Source organism: Alligator mississippiensis, chromosome 12 (genome assembly GCF_030867095.1).
Source record: "Alligator mississippiensis isolate rAllMis1 chromosome 12, rAllMis1, whole genome shotgun sequence".
NCBI classification, from domain to species: domain Eukaryota; kingdom Metazoa; phylum Chordata; order Crocodylia; family Alligatoridae; genus Alligator; species Alligator mississippiensis.
Genome location: NC_081835.1, coordinates 40,923,558 through 40,939,713, shown reverse-complemented (window position 1 = coordinate 40,939,713; position 16,156 = coordinate 40,923,558). Strand labels below are relative to the sequence as shown.

Below are 16,156 nucleotides of genomic sequence, written 5' to 3'. Positions count from 1 at the left end.
CCCAAGGTGGGGAGGATCAAAGACCACTGCCATGAAGAAGAAGCGGTGGGTGGTGGTGGTTGGAGACTCTTCTGTGGGTGATGGAGGCATCTGTCTGCTGGCGTGACCTGTTGTCCTGGGAGATCTGCTGCTCGCCTGGAGCCCAGATCCAAGATGTCACGGAAGGTTTACCAAGACTCGTCCAAACTTCTGACCGGTACTCCATATTGTTCATCCATGTGGGCACCAGTGATACTGCCAGGAGTGACCCTGGACAGATCAAGAGTGACTACAGGGGTTTGGATGCAAGGGTGAAGGGGACAGGGCCACAGGTGGTGTTCTCCTATCCTTCCAGTCAAGGGGAAGAGCCCAGGCAGGACTGCACATAACCTGCATATCAATGCATGGCTGCAAAGATGGTGTTCTGAGCAGGGATTTGGCGTCTTCGACCATGGTATGTTGTTCCAAGAATAAGGATTGCTAGAAAGAGGCAGGATCCTCTTGAAGAGAAGGAAGAGCATCTTTGCAGACAGGTTCCCTAACCTAGTGAGGAAGGCCTTCAGCTAGGTTCACTGGGGGATGGAGCCCAAAGCCCTGAGATAAGTAAGAAAGTGGAAGACAGAGGAAGCACAAGGAGGAGGGGGAAACTAGGGTGGCCTCCTCATTCTTACTGAGAAAGTAGGGCAGTTGGCTAGTTATCTCAGGTATCTGTACATGAACACACAGTCTGGGAAACAAGCAGGAAGAATTGTAAATCCTTGCACAGTCACAGAACTGTGATGTGATTGGAATAACTGAGACTTGGTTGAATAGCTTGCATAACTGGAGTCATGGATGGGTACAAACTGTTCAGGAAGGACAGGCAGGGAAAAGAGGAGGAGTTGCGCTGTATGTAAAAGAGCTGTAAGATTGCTCATAGCTCCGGTATGAAACTGGAGATAGGGCTGTTGAAAGTCTCTGGGTTAAGGACAGAGGAGAGAGCAACAATAGTGATGTCATGGTGTGTGTCTGCTATAGATCACCAGAATAGGAGGATGAGGTAAATGAGGCTTTTTCGGACAACTAGTGGAAGTTTCCAGATCACAGACTCTCATTCTCATGAAGGACTTCAATTACCCTGAGATATGCTGGGAGGGCAATATAGCAGTGTGCAGGCAATTTAGAAAGTTTTTGGAGAGCTTTGGAGACAACTTCCTGGTGCAAGTGTTGGAGCGACCAACTAGGGGTCATGCTTTTTTGACCTGCTGGGGAAACAGGGAAGAACTGGTGAGGAATGTAGTAGTGGATGGCAACTTGGACAGCAACAACCACAAGATGATTGAGTTCAGGATCCTGAGGAAAAGAAGGAAGGAGAGCAGCAGAGTAAGGACCCTGGATTTAGTAAAGCAGACTTTGGTTCCCTCAGGGGGCTGATGGGTAGGATCCCCTGGGAGGGGGAAAGGAGTCCAGGAGAGCTGGTTGTATTTTAAATAATCATACTGAGGGCACAGGAACAAAACAAACCCCCATGTGCAGGAAGAATAGTAAATATGGCAGGCAGCCAGCTTGGCTTAGCAAAGAACTCTTCAGTGAGCTTAAAAACAAAACAGTTTACAAGTGGAAGCTTGGACAGATGACTAGAGAGGAGAATGTAAGAGTATTGCTCAGGCATGCAGGGAAGGCCAAAGTGCAATTGGAGTTACAGCTAGCAAGGGACGTGAAGGGTAACAAGAAGGGTTTCTACAAGTATTTTAGCAACAAGAGGAAGATCAGGGAAAGAGTGGGTCCTTTACTGAATGGGTGAGGCAACCTAGTAACATGATGAGGAAAAGGCTAAAGTACTTGATTCCTTTTTTACCTCAGACTTCACAGGCAAGGCCAGCTGTCAGACTACTGGGTAGCACAATTTGGGGAGAAGGTGACAGTGGTGAAAGAACAGGTTAGGGACTGTTTAGAAAAGCTGGATGCATGGGGCTGGATGCAGTGCATCCAAGTATGCTGAAGGAGTTGACTGATATGATTGTGGAATTGCTGGCAATTATCTTTGAAAACTCATGGCAATCAGGAAAGGTCCTAAAGGGCAAATATAGTGCCCATCTTTAACAAAGGGAAGAAGGAGGATCTAGGGAACTACAGACCAGCCAGCCTCACCTCCGTCCCTGGAAAAATCATGGAGCAGATCCTCAAGGAAGCCATTTCTAAGCATTTGGAGGAGAAGAAAGTGATCAGAAACAGTCAGCATGCGTTCACCAAGGGCAAGTCATGTCTGATCAACCTGATTGCCTTCTATGATGAGATAACTGGCCCTGCAGATGCAGGAAATGCGAGGAAGCTGAGGAAATACAGGTTGGATGAACGGACTGTAAGGTGAATAGAAAGCTGGCTCGATTGTTGGGCTCAACAGGTAGTGATCAGTGGCTTGATGTGTAGTTGGCAGCTGGTATTAAGTGGAATGCCCCAGTGGTCGGTCCTGGGGCCAGTTTTGTTCAGTATCTTTATCCATGAGTTGGAAGATGGCATAGAGTGCACCCTCAGCAAGTTTGCAGACAACACCAAGGTGGGGGAAGTAGTAGATACACTGAAGGGTAGGGCTAGAATTCAGAGTGAGCTAGACAAATTGGAGAATTGGGCTAAAAGGAATCTTATGAGGTTAAATAAGGAAAAGTGCTAAGTCCTGCACTTAGAATGGAAGAATCCCATGCTCTGCTACAGGCTGGCGGACTAACTGGCTAAGCAGCAGCTTTGCAGAAAAGGACCTGGTGGTTACAGTAAACAATAAACTGGATATGAGTCAGCTGTGTGCCTTTGTTGCCCAGAAGGCTAACAGCATACTGGGTTGCATTAATAGGAGTATTGCCAGCAGATTGAGGGAAGTAATTATTCCCTTCTGTTCAACCCTGTTGAAGCCATGTCTGGAGTACTGTGTCTAGTTTTGGGCTTTCCACTACAAAAAGGATATGTACAAGTTGGAAAGTGTCTAGTTGAAGGTAATGAAAATGGTGAGGGGGCTGGGGTATATGACTTATGAGGAGAGGCTGAGGGAACTGGGCTTATTTAGTCTGCAGAAGAGAAGACTGAGTAGGGATTTGATACCAGTCTTTAACTACCTGAAGGGTGGTGTCCAAGAGGATGCAGTTAGGCTATTCTCAGTGGTGGCAGATGACAGAACAAGGAGCGATGGTCTCAAGTTGCAGCAATGGAAGTTTAGGTTAGATATTAGCAAAAACTCTCACTAGGAGGATGGTAAAGCACTGGAAGCAATTATCTAGAGAGGTGGTGGAATATCCGTCCTTGGAGGTTTTTAAGGCCCAGCTCAACAGAGCCCTGGCTGGAATTATGCAGTTGGGGATGGTCCCTCTTTGAGCAGGGGCTTGGACTAGATGCATGCCTGTACACAAGCACAGATGCTGCTCTGATGTGCTGTAATTACAGACTCAATTAATAGAGCCTGCTAGAGCGTGGCAATTACTGTGCTCCAGCAGCCTCCCATGTCTTGTGTATCAGTGTCCCTGTGCTTCACAATGGCAGCAGGGGCATTTTGCCTACAGCTTGTTGAACAAGCTTTATTTCAAGCTCCCCGTCATCATTTTGAAGCATGGGGACGCTAATACACAAGATGCTGTGGCGCTTTAATTAGAACAGCTCCTGGAGCACTGCCTCTCTACCCCCAGAGTATATGTAAAAGTGCCCAATGTCTTCCTGAGCTCCCTTCCATTTTGTGATAAGTGGGGGGATATGATGGGAGAAAAAGATGGTAGGGGATGGCTGTGAGACAGCAGGAGAGTCCCACTGAGTCTGGCCATGCCTGCAGGATACCCACATGCAGTACATCATAGCTGCTGCCAGCCTGTTTGCTCAGATGCACAAGCTACAGATGTCTGGGGACACAGCAGCCATCCAGGAGACCCTACATTCTACGACCTTGCTGCCCTTCAAGCCACAGGCTGGGGTGAAGATCCCAGTCACAGATGAGGAGTTGCAAGAGACATCGACTGCAGCTGGTAAGGAGTTCCTGCCCTGCCTTGCCCTGCCCTGCCTAATAACTGCATTGCTCCCTGAACAGATGATCCTGGGAGCCTTGGGGGTGTATGAAGGAGGGGGGCACTCCTAGCAGCCTTGTCTGCTGCTTGCTCTGGATCTTTAGATCTGCCCAGCAGAACCCATTGCTTGAAATACTTCCTGCTGCCTTGCACAGGCCTGCTGTTCCAGATCTGTGTCAGTGTCTCTTATGCACTACAACTGACAGCACCTCACTTCCTATGTAGGGGTTAGTTGATGACCCCAGTCATTGACTGCCAGTCTTCCACATGTACCTTCCTTGACAGCCTAACAGAGTGGCTCAGCTTCTGTACCTCAGCCCCTGGTGAGTGGTGGGTTCTGGTTCCAAGGGGCACTCAGTCCTGACTCATTCCTGTTTAAGTCTTTGGTGTGGTTCGCTTGCAGCCCCATGTACAGACAAATGGTGTGCAACAAGCACACTGGAGATAGCTGTTTATGGGGCTCCTCTGGAAGACAGAGGCTGTGACATCCCTGACTCTGACCATTTCCTCCCAAGCCCTGCCTGACAGTAGCCAGGCAACAGCACGACTAGAAATCTCAGATCCCTGCAGGACACTGCATTGCTGAGGCGGCCTTTGCACTCATTCATGCCAAAACTGACAGGTAATGGTGTATGAGGGTATGCAAACACTGCCCAGTGTTGCTGTCAAACAGGCACACTGAGTCCTCCTTGGGAGGTCCAGCTGACTGGTTTCTTATGGACACTGACATGATCACTGGTCCAACTTGGCCCAAGTCTCAGGCACCCCAGGCAGTGCCCCCCTCATGTCCACAGGGATAGCAGAGTCCATGTGGAAAAGACCTCGGTTCAGTCCATGGAAGGACACAGGTGCTCAGTCCTGGGACCTTTGCCAGTATCCTCTCTGCTTCTGGGTCATGTATCCCCTAAAGTGACACGGCTCTGACTGTGCCCAGAGGGGTCTGAGATAACAAGAGGGTCACTTCTTCCTCCACTCACTCTGTTCCCCTACAGATGAGGGTCGTTTGGCAAAGCTGAGTCAGGAGCTTGCAGAGCTCCGCCATGAGCTGGTGAGCAAGAATCTCTTCAGCGCCTACCTTATGGAACCAATTCACTTTGAGAAGGTACCAGGAGCTGTTTTTCTCTAACTGGCTTTCTTTTGGCTTCTCCATTCAGGAGGCAGACCCAGCTGCCAGGGCACAGAAGATTGTGGTGGGAAAGTGGCACAAGAAGTTTTGAGTCTTGGTGCCTGTGGCCCTGGCTGGTTTCCCAGGGGAGTGGGTCTGCAGGAGGTTCCCATGGGCAGGGCACTATGTACAGTTCCATAGATGGGGAGTATGGCCCTGCAGTTCCACAAGGGCATTCCTTTATCAATGCTACCTCTCCCTGACAGCTGTTTGTCACTGCCCATGTCTAACCACAGCCTTCACACCCAGGGGATTGGGCTGGTTCCTACAGTGCTCCAATTGATGGTGGGCCTGGAGCTGCCAGCACAATTATGGCTGAGCAGAGTCCTTAGCGCTAGGTGCAGGATCCCCCTCCAGCCCCCACTCAATCGCTGGGGAGCAGCATGCATACCCTTACACACCCTGGCCTTTCAGTTTTGGTATGAATGGGTGCAAAGGCCCTCTCAGCAATGCAGTGGTCCTGCAGGGATCTGAGGTCCCTAGCCATGCTGTTGCCTGACTCGTCAGGCAGGGCGTGGGCGGGAGTGGTCAGTTGGAACTATCACAGCCTGTCTTCCAAAGGAGCCCCATAAACAGCCCTCTCCAGACTGGCAGCCATTCTCCATGGAACTACTGGGACTGAGGTGCTAGCCTCTTGCTCTTGATCACTTCTGACAGCCAGAGGGTCTCTGCTGTCCCAAGAGAGGCAGCCACCAAGCCCTGTCTTTGGGAGGTTTGGTACCACCTTTGGATTCTCATTCTGCTCTCTCCCTCACTGTTCTCTGCAGGATGATGATAGCAACTGCCACATTGATTTTATCACGGTCGCATCCAACCTACGAGCTGAGAACTATGGCATTCCGCCTGCTGACAAGTGCAAGGTGAAAATCTATGATGCCCCTAGGAGTGAGTCTATGGCAGGAATGTATCTATAGCATCCCTATGGGGAGATTGGGGCTATTACATTCCCAGGCAGAGGAGCCTGGTTGGGAGGTCCTTTCCACATCTTACACAGCCCTGGGGAGCTGCTGCTGATGTGCTTTGCCCAATTGCCCACAGAGCAAGCGGATTGCTGGCCGGATCGTGCCTGCCATTGCCACCACAACAGCAGCGGTGGCTGGCCTGGCATGCCTAGAGCTCTTCAAGTTGGTATGGGGGCACCAGCACCTCAGCGCCTACTGTAACAGCTTCCTGCAGCTCTCAGAGCCCCGGCTTACCCGTTTCCAGCCTCTGCCAGCCTCCACTTGCAAGGTATGTCTCTCCCAGCCCTGGTATCTGCACCTTTGTTGCCAAGGCTGCTCTTGCCCACAGCATCAGGACAGGGCTGTTTGGGCAAGGGCTCAATCTGTCCCTGCACTGGCTGCACTCCTAAGAGCCCTTCCAGGACAACAGGGGGGCATGGTGTAGGGTAGACCTGATGTCTAGAAGGGCTCTCTGGGCATGCTCTCCTCTTTGGTCTAGCATACTCTAAGTGGTACTAAGGGCCTCTATCCTATAGGGAGGGAGGTTGGGGCTTGGTATGGAACAACAGTCTGGCAAATACTAAAGCCCAGTGTGTTGCGGGGAGGGGGGCTGTTGCAGGAAGTTAAATTGAGGCTCAGCACTTCTGAGTGACTGAAGCCTCAGTGGTGGGATTGGGCCCTGCACTGTTTCAGCCATCCCCTCTGCACCCAGATCAGCACTCCCCACCCCCATATCTAGCATGCAGGGCCATGCTATCCTGCTCATAGGGCTCCCCACGGGTCCAGAAATTTAGCATGAGTACAGCAGCCATTGCTTCCCTTCAATCAAATTTTTGGACCCATGGGGAGCCTTGAGGGCCAAGTGACATGGCTCCACAGACCAGATCTGATCCTCAGGCCAAGGGTTGAGCACCCCTGGCCTAATGGGTTCACTTCCTCTCCTGCTTTAGGTCAGGACACAGCTGCTTCTCAGTGGGCCTTAGGCTTTAGTGTCAAGTTGGTCAAACTGTCCTTGGCAGCACTGCCTACATTGCACTGATGAAAGAGGAGAGCACATCTCTGAGTAGGATGCCCTAGACACTGCAGTGACCTCCACAGCTCTGGAGGTATCCCAGCTCTGAGGATAGCTGGCTGAGCTATAGCTGGAGACAGTGACGAAGCAGTATCCCTTCATTGGGACATGGGTGAACATTGCCCACATATCCCATTTCTGTTCATGTTGAAAAACACCCCCTTGCTGAGATCAACCCCCCGTTGCATGAATGCTGCATGCCTGCTGACCTGGTGTAGTCCCCTCTGCAGACCAGAAGAGGGCTGAGTTCAGCAGCAGATGCCTGGAGCAGGGAGCCTGAGAGAGGCAGAGCAGGGCTGCCTGGGAGCTGTCAGGCACAGGAAATGGGACTTAGGCCTGTGGCTGCCTGGGCAGAGGGCCAAACAGCAGAGAGCTTTAACTCCTTTCTGCAGCCTGCAAGCCCCCACAGCCTGGGCTGATAGCCAGCCTTCTCCACCTAGCCCTGCTAAACTGCCCATCCTCAGTTGCAGCCAGGCCTCCTTGAACAACAGGACCATTGGACTGCACGGGACTGGCTCCAGAGCCAGAGCTAAACTGGCTTGGGGACTCTGCTCCAGAGCTCCCTGCTCGCCCAGGCACCCTCCCTACCAGAGTTCTTGGCCATGGGCATTCTGTCATCCTGACCTTCCCAAAGCTACCTACCAGCACCAGCTCTTTGTCAGATGTGGGTTTCCCAGGGAGTGAGGCACCCTAGAGCAAAGCAGAATCAGTTCCTTAAGCCTAGGCCATGGAGTTGAGGGAAAGTAGAATGATGGTAAGGCACAGTGGATTAATGTATTGCCCTTCCCTGCAACAAGATGCTGGAAATTCTTCAAGACAAATCCCACACCCACTTCAGCAGAGCAGAAACCAAGGCGTAATCCTCTAGAAGTGGATCCAAGATATCATTCTGAAGGTGCTGGCCATGTCTCCATTGTTACAGCAAAGCTGAGTTTGGCCCCTGAGACAGGTGTTCCCTGGCTCCTGGCTCTCAGTGGAAAGCATGGCTCCAATGTTACTTTGAGTTTTGCTCATTCCTGTGAGGGATTATGGGCTGCAATAAGACACTGCCAGTGCATACCCAGGTTCAGTCAACAATGTCCAGCACTGGCCTAACCTGGTTTCCAGCTAGCTCAGGACAGGAGGATAAAGACTGTTCTCCTGGGGGCTCAAACCCTAACCAAACAGATGTTTTGGATTTTTTTGGGGGGGGGGGGGGGAGGGGGGGGGCGGGGAGGTGAAGGGGGGAATATATATACACATCATCTAGCATAAACTTTTCATCACACACCTTAAACCACATTAAGAAACTGCACACCCACTCCCTTGCACCCAACCACTGCCCTTCCCTAACCCAATCACAGTCCCTTAGTCCAGGCCCCGATTTGGGGTTTAGATTCTCAGTTTGTTCACTGTCCTTGTCACTGTCACTTCCGTTGCTGCTGATCCTGTTGCTGTCTTCATTGTTGTCTCCCGGTTCAGTTGCGTTGTTGTCCTCTTCGTTCTCCCTGTCCACTTCCCCTCCCAGGGGTCTATGCTCACAGGGTGCAGGTACAGGAACAGGAGAGGATACAGGAGGAGCCTTATCTGCTACTGTGGGGCATGTGGAGATGTCCTATAAGCAGGGTTAGGGAGAGCAGACTGTTACAAAGGAGTCAGCTTCTCTTTGTGGCATTCATTTCACAGTGGCAGTGATGGGACAGAGGTCACAAACTCTCCCCAGCAAAAATGGCCACTCTCCCTTTGGTTCCTTACTGTTCTCCTCTGCCTTCTGACAGCCCAGGGACCACTTCTTCCCTGAGACATCTTGGCTTCTGGGGGAGGCAGGGTTGGGAGGAATAGGCACTTGGGAAAGGCAGGGTAGGCTCTGTGAAGAGAATACAGAATATGCACCAGCTCCTGAGGTGAAAGACACTCTCAGCTCAGAAAAACATGGCCAAAAAGGCTAAGGGCCCTGCATGTGGATTTGTTAACTCCCCAGATCAACTTCCAGTAAGCAGGGAGCACTGGGAGGTGGGGGCTTGCAGGAAGCTAGGAGGTGATGAGAAACTGAGGGCTGTAGAGGAGTGGGGTTATACAGGGAGGTTGGAGGGGACATTGGGGCACGCAGGATGATGCAGGAAGCAGGATGTCAGGGGCAGAGAAAGCTGTTTATGCAGGGGAGGGGGACACACTCCAGCTGTCTTACGCTGCTCTGGTTATGAAAAGCAGCTGTAAACTTAACTTCTGCTTGGCAGTGGGCCATCTCTGAGGTTGTGGGAGAGGGGGATGGGCAGCAAGGCTGTGGGACGCCTGTTTCTGAGGGGCTGTCGGAGAACCCTCTGTTTCTGTGTGGAGTCTTCCCTCTGGTGTGCAGGGGATGGCCTGGGGGCATGGCTTGGACTGGGTGGGGCCAATCCCCATGGCCTTCCACAGGCCACCCCTCAGCAGCACCACTGTGTGCAGGAGCTGGCCTCTCCCTCTCCTGCTGTGTGCTGTTCCCTTGGCTGGCTGTGCCCCAGCACCCGGCTCCCTGCCCAGCACTCTCTGCGAGGCCTGGCCCAACAGGGCCAGGACATGCACAGCCAGTCCCCAGGGACGGCCTGCTCCTTCTCTGCATGCTTGCAGATGTGCCAGAGAGAAACCAGAGCTCGAGTGGGTGTGGGGAGGAGGGAGCTTAAATTGGGACCGTCTGTTCCAATAGAAGCCTCTTTGTCTGGGGGTTTATGGAGTGCAAGGCCTGGCTTCCTGCTGCACAGGAAACACTGATTGGAACCAGATTGGCTGGGGGCTGGGGCCGGGGCAGGAAAGGGGGGGGAGGGGAAGACGCCTTCCGAGCTGCCATTTCAACTCTAACAATATTCATATCTCAAGCCCTGCTGCAGTTTATCACTGCTCCCTACGACTTGACATGGCTATGTGGGCTGTGCCAGCTGGGCATATAGACTCTTCCTCACAGCAGGGGCGACCACTATGCTGATCAGGCACTAACAGCAAACGGAGACCATACCCACCCCACGTCCTGGAGCACAATAACCCATAGTGCTGCACTGGGACTGGCTGGCCCAACCCCTGACAATATCAGTGTTGCCAACTCTCATGATTTTTGGCATTGTTCTTAAAGTTGACACTTCAGGAATGTGAAGCGCAGCTCTTACTATTTTAGCTCTTACTGTTTTATATATGTATATAAATAAAAAATAAAAGAAAGAGCTAAGTTTTTCACATTCCCAAAGTGTCGACTTTAAGAACAACGCTGAAAATCATGAGCATTTGCAACACGGCATCCCATAGTGCTGCCCTGGGGCAATGGGGCTGACACTGACTGCAAAGGGGGAGCTCTCCCACCCAGCTCCCCAAGGCACTTGGATTTCATCCAGCAGGAAGGAATGTGCAGCCCCCGTTCTGAGACCTGATCTTTGTTGGGGCAATCCCCATGCTTTGCAGTCTGATCCAGCCAGGACATAGCTCCCCTACATGTGAATGGCACAGGAAAGCTGTGTGGAGCCTCTGAATCAGCTGAGGAGAATGAGGTGGATGGCAGTGCCCAACTTAGATGAGCTCTGCATAGCAGAGGCAAGAGGCCTGCTCAGGAGGAGTGTTTAGGATAGAGGCTGTGCTGCACAGCAAAGACAGAGTTAACTGCTAGTTCTCAGCATAGGGAGGCAGTTAAGACAGTGTCAGGCATTAAAGGCCATTGCCACCCTTGTGAGGAAAGCCAATCAGGCCAGGGAGGGGGTTACCCAGGCCCTGGGAGGTCTCTGCCAGGTTCTGGTCCTGCTATCCCTGTGAAGGGTGGTGAGGGTGAGCAGAGGGAGTCCTGGGGCTGGGGAGGGGTAAGCAGCAGTGGGCTGAGGCAAACCCTGCCTCCCCTCCAAGCCATCCCAGCATGTGGTGAAAAAAAATGGTGAGGCCAGATGCATCAAAAGGCCAGGAAGCTGGATGCCTCCAGGGAGAACTAATCCCGCCCACCCCAGCTCCAGGCAGCCAGCTGCCTCCCCCTCCGTTCATGGCCAAGGCTGAGGGCTATGTTACAAGTTCCAGGGCTTCAGCCGCAGCTCTGCCATGGTCTTACAAGAGCAGTGCGGTCTGTGTTGCCCTGGCAAGCTGGGTGTGGGACAAGCTGCCCTAACAGTGACCTATATGACCCATAGGCTGAACAGATAGAGCAGCAGTTGCCACCCCAAACTCCTGGGTCCATTCCCAGGTCTCTCACAAATCACTCCTAGCAATTTAAATGAGTCCCATCCCTCTGTGCTTCAGTTTTCCCCCTCCACAAGCATGTTGTGCTACATTTTGCTGCAGACATGCTTGTTACTCCTCCTTTGACCAGGTAGGAAACAGAACCTACCCCAGCACAGAAAGCAGGGTCTGCTTGGGGGTCTTCTCTGGGACAGATGCAGGCTTATTTCAGGGCAGAGAGCACTTTTAGATGTGGGTGGCAGTCTGAGACTGGTCCAGTTTAGGATGACAACCACATTGACCCTGGCTGAACAGCCTCATGTGGGAATCAGTGCAGTATTGCTGTTATCTGAATCATGGCCAGGCCCTGAGCTGGCACATTGTGAGATGGTCCACACCAAGGCCAAAGAGACAGTGCTGTGGGCCAGGGATATCATGGACTGATTCAGCTGAGCAACTCTGGGAGCTGTCAAAGACCTAGCACAGCTGGAGGTTTGGGAGGATGAGGATCATCATCCAGAGGTGTCTGTGCTCTCTATGTTTTGCCCATCCAGCCTAGATGTGCATCCCCAGCCTGATGGCAGTGCTGTTGGCCTCCTACGGCCTTTTCTGCCACTGATAGCTCTGTGAACAACTGGGTTTGCATGGGTCCTGGTAGAGGTTAGCCAGTCCTGTTAGAATAAACTGAACAAGCCAGCAGCTGCTGAGCAGCCCTGGGCTGCCAGGACACTGCCCCTTTGTGTGGTCACTGGCCTCTCCACTTCTGCTGCATCCTGTGCTAGCGGGTGGACAGTCCCTCAGAAAGGCCTTTGTTGTAGAGGCCAGAGCTGCCCCCAGGCAGGAGCCAGCTGGGTTACAGGCTGGGGGCGTGGCAAGGCCGTGTTGGGCAGAAGAAGGGGTGATTGTGCTTGGGATGAGCAGTATTTCAATGGGCCTCTGTGTGGGTCTGGCCTGACCTGGCCTCTCCTCCACAAGCTCTGCAACCACTCCCTATCACAGCCCAGCACAAAGCACAGACAGCAGCAGGGACCAGTCTGCAGGCCAGTAATAGGCCTTGCCCTGAAGAGTCTTGAGGGTGCCACAGCCTGAGGGTATGTGCACATTGGGGCCATAGTCTTTTTGCCCAGGCTCAGCTCTAGCCCTGTATGGATGTGCTGTCCCTACATCAGGTAGGGTATCATAACCTTCCTCTCTGCAGGTAAACATCTGAGCTCTACAGGACAACAGCTGGGGAGGTTGGAGATTCATGCAATGTTTGCTTTGTGCGTATTGCCTGTTGGGGCTGCCCTACCTCCCCCACTGAATGCCCAGTTCCAGGGCCACAGGTGCTGAGCTGACTGTCCATTAAGAATAGCTGTGCACTCCCCAGAGCAAGGGTCCAGCAGACCAGGCATGGCCTCCTACAGCTGCCAAGCTAGTGCGCCCTCACTCAGGACACCATCCTGGCAGTGGAAACTGATAGCGGCATACATGGTTGAGCTGCTTCTGCCTCACCTTGCCTCCCTGCTCTCACTAGCAAATGTCAGGCAGAAGATGCAGGGAGGAGGCATGCCAGTTCAAGCCTGGTGAGGATTTTGCATTCTGGGATGAGTATGGTTCTTTCTAAAGGGGAGGGGCTGTACCATTCACCCCTGCCCTCATGCCAGGCTCTGCTGACCCATGACCCAGGTATTCTTGGGTACAGTTTGGGAATTCCATGGCTGTATTGAGGGGTATCAACCAGACAGGGCAGTAAGCAGGAGCCAGGATGGATAGGGGGATGGCTTCTGTTAGATCCTCTGCCCTCCCAGGTGCTGAGGCACTCTGAGCTGGCCTGGGGACTTGTGGGGAGGGCGGCCTCAGCAAGCTGGCTCCAGCAGTCACCCTCCCTTTATGACTTTCTGTGTTTAGTATGGCCAGAAGATGTGGAGCTGCTGGGACCGGTTCAGGGTGCAAGGGATCAGAGATGATGGAAAGGAGATGACACTGCAGGAGCTTCTGGACCATCTGAAGGTGAAGAAGCCTGCTCCTGCCCTGCCGGTGGGAGCCTGGCTCTGGAGAGGGGTTCTGAGAATAAGGATTCCCTCTTACACTGAATCACCCTACTCTTGCCTTTCCCTGCAGAATCCTGGCCATTTCTGTATGGAGATTTGTGACATGGCTGCCCCCTTTCAGAGAGGCTGGGTCTCTGTGCCCATGTTACTCTGACAGATGGGGGAGCACATCCACCAAACCACTTCTCATGGGGGGATGTCAGTGCTGCATATGCACACAAGATATTCACTTGTGCATTTGGGGGCCTCAAATGGCTTCCTGTCAAATTCAGTTTTCCCCCAAAATTCCAATTTCTGGTGAAATTGTTCAGATTTTCATTTAAACCCCAAACACTGTTTCAGAAGTTCCTCACAAAATTATGATGAGTAACGTTCATTTTTCTGCAGCAGTTGGGGGAAGTGATCACCATTTAGAGATGGTTACAAGGTGCAGCGCCAGGACTTTGCCACCCAGCCCCTGGTACTGCAGGCTGTGGTATCAGACCATTTTTCAGGGGCTGGTGAGCAATACCATTGCCTTCCCAAGTGGAGCCACCCTGAAATGGGTAGATGCCCAATTCACACTGTTCTCATCCCACTTTCTGCTGTTCTTTTGATGCATGAAAAATGAAAGTGAGTGACTGAAAGCCCCTGCTCCCAGGACAAGCTTATCTGCTCACTCTTGTCTTGCAGACCATTCATAGTTTGGCGGTGAGCATGCTGCTTCATGAGCAGGCCACCCTCTACCACAGTCTCTGGAGCAAGCAGAAACAAGAGGAGCGACTCATCCAGAGGTAGGCTGTGTGCTCGGCCCATCTAGACCCAAGGATTTGCATCTTTCTATGCATCTAGAAGGGCCAGGGTTGTGTGTCAGGACTGAGGGACACTGGCAGAGCTGTGTATATGACAGGAGCTGGATACTGGGACAATAGGGACTGCAGATCAGAATTCAAGGTAAAGGTGGAAGGGATTGTGCTCCACAAGAATGGGTGCATTGAGGCATTCTCAGCCCATACTTACAAAAGGTGCTCCACTGACTGGTCCTCTGGCTGTGCAGCTGTTACTGGAGCTGTCTTGTCAATCTGTCTGTGTCATTGTAGTGCCAGTAGGAGGTGAGGGGGCTGAGAGGTCCATGGCTGGTTATAGCACCTGTGCCAAACCCCTCCCCATGATAATGGAAATGCTTAGAGGGGCTGCCAGCACTGTTATCCTAGGGAGTGGTGGGCATGGTGGGACCCAGACCCTGACATCCCTCCCCAACCTGGTACCATGCTCAGCCCGCTGTGTCCAGCTTCCCCAGCTTGCACAACCACTTTTGTTGGACCAATTGACTCCAGCTCCAGCTGCCCCCTTCTCCTACAGCTCGCCAGGGCTCTTCCTCCTTAACCCAGATGTTCATCTACATTCCCTTCCCTGGCTCCCCAGAGCTCTTGGGCCCAGTGGGTATGTGGATGTACACCAAAAGAGCCCATGAAGAGCTGAGCTGTGCCCCTCCCATCCAGGCTGAGCTCCTCCAGCTGCCAAGCTCATCCTAGCAGCTGCAAAGCCTCGCCCTGGCCTGCCTGCCCTGCAGGATAAACATCCTGCTGTCAATCCTTCCTCTGCCTGGAGCTGGGGCCCCAGCCCAGCCCTGTACTGGCTTCCCTAGCAAGAAGCTCAGGCCAGGCCTCTGCAGGCTACCTGCTCAGCCATCCAGTGCTAAGCAGTGACCCAGTCCTATGCTGACAACCTAGGCTGTGGCTAGGATGGCATTGACACCACACTAGGCTGTCAGGAGGGTCAGAATGGGGCTACTGTGGCTGTCGAGCCCTATTAGACAATTTCAGGTGTTGGAGCCCCTGTGAATGCTGCACCCTAATGCCACCATGCACAGCATGCCAGCCTTAATGCCTCGAACATACCGAGACAAGAGGAGAACCCAGAGAGGGGCAGTTACAGACTCCCTGAGTGTGCCACGGGGACACTAAACCTCAAAGCTGTACAGACTTCTCCATGGCAAGCTCAGGAACCCAAATCACCCACCCACTTCCCCCCCCACCCCACCCAAGTACAGATCATGCTTCGCAGTCCCTGGGGGACCAGTGTTCCTGGGGAAACTGAGGCAAGGAAGAGCATTTGAGTGAGTTGTCCTTTGCATTCAGTTCTGGTCCTTGGCTAAGGCAGCTGGGGCCATTCCCAGGGACAGCTTGATGTCTTTCAGCTGATGCCCTAGCTCTACTGGTTGAGTTGGTTGAATGGTGCATGCCCTGTCCATGCCAGTGTGTGCACCGAACAGCACCCTCCATGATGGAGTTTCACCTTGTCCTTGGCATGCTAACCCTTTTTCTTCCATTGCACTAGATTGACCCAGCTTATAAGAGGTGATGCCAGTAATGCGGTACAGCAGCTGCCTCCTGTCCTGGTGCTGCAGGTCATCTGTGAAGATGAGGATGATGACACCACCTTACCCCCCATCCACCTCCGGCTCCGCTGAATTCAGTAACTGAAGTCTGCCTCGTGTAGGTACAGTGCACTCCTCCTTCAACTCCTATGTCAGCTGGGAGCCAAATGGACAGAGAACACAAGGCAGCCTCTCTTCTGTATCTATGCAGCTTTTCATGGCTGGGCTTGATAGGGCATTTCTGCATAGATAATAAAGCACTGATGCGACCCTCATCAAGATAAATGCTTAATAAAACCTGTGATGATTGCTGCAGTTGGGAGCCTGCCCATGTCAGAACTGACTCTGTTGAGCCCATGAGGCCCTTTGTGCAGCTCAACAGCATGCCTTGAATTGTCTGTGACCTCTGAGTGCCCTGTCCAATCCTTTCCAAAAGGGCAGGGCCTAC

General features: G+C 52.6%; 1 protein-coding gene across 4 annotated transcripts in view; it reads left to right on the top strand.

Moving 5' to 3' along the window:
• The window catches only part of UBA7 (ubiquitin like modifier activating enzyme 7), a 41,941-nt gene extending 25,918 nt beyond the window's left edge, over positions 1-16,023 (top strand). For 3 of the 4 annotated variants that reach the window (XM_019497012.2, XM_019497011.2, XM_006274937.4), the window contains 7 exons: positions 3,770-3,959; positions 4,991-5,100; positions 5,931-6,023; positions 6,202-6,393; positions 13,207-13,308; positions 14,022-14,122; positions 15,669-16,023. In XM_019497012.2, the coding sequence (XP_019352557.1) occupies positions 3,770-3,959; positions 4,991-5,100; positions 5,931-6,023; positions 6,202-6,393; positions 13,207-13,308; positions 14,022-14,122; positions 15,669-15,801 (921 nt within the window). In that variant the 3' untranslated portion in view covers positions 15,802-16,023. Of the gene's footprint in view, positions 1-3,769; positions 3,960-4,990; positions 5,101-5,930; positions 6,024-6,201; positions 6,394-7,973; positions 8,355-13,206; positions 13,309-14,021; positions 14,123-15,668 lie in introns of those variants that run through there. The other variant, XM_019497013.2, reaches the window with a different exon arrangement.
• Positions 16,024-16,156: the final 133 nt, after the last annotated feature.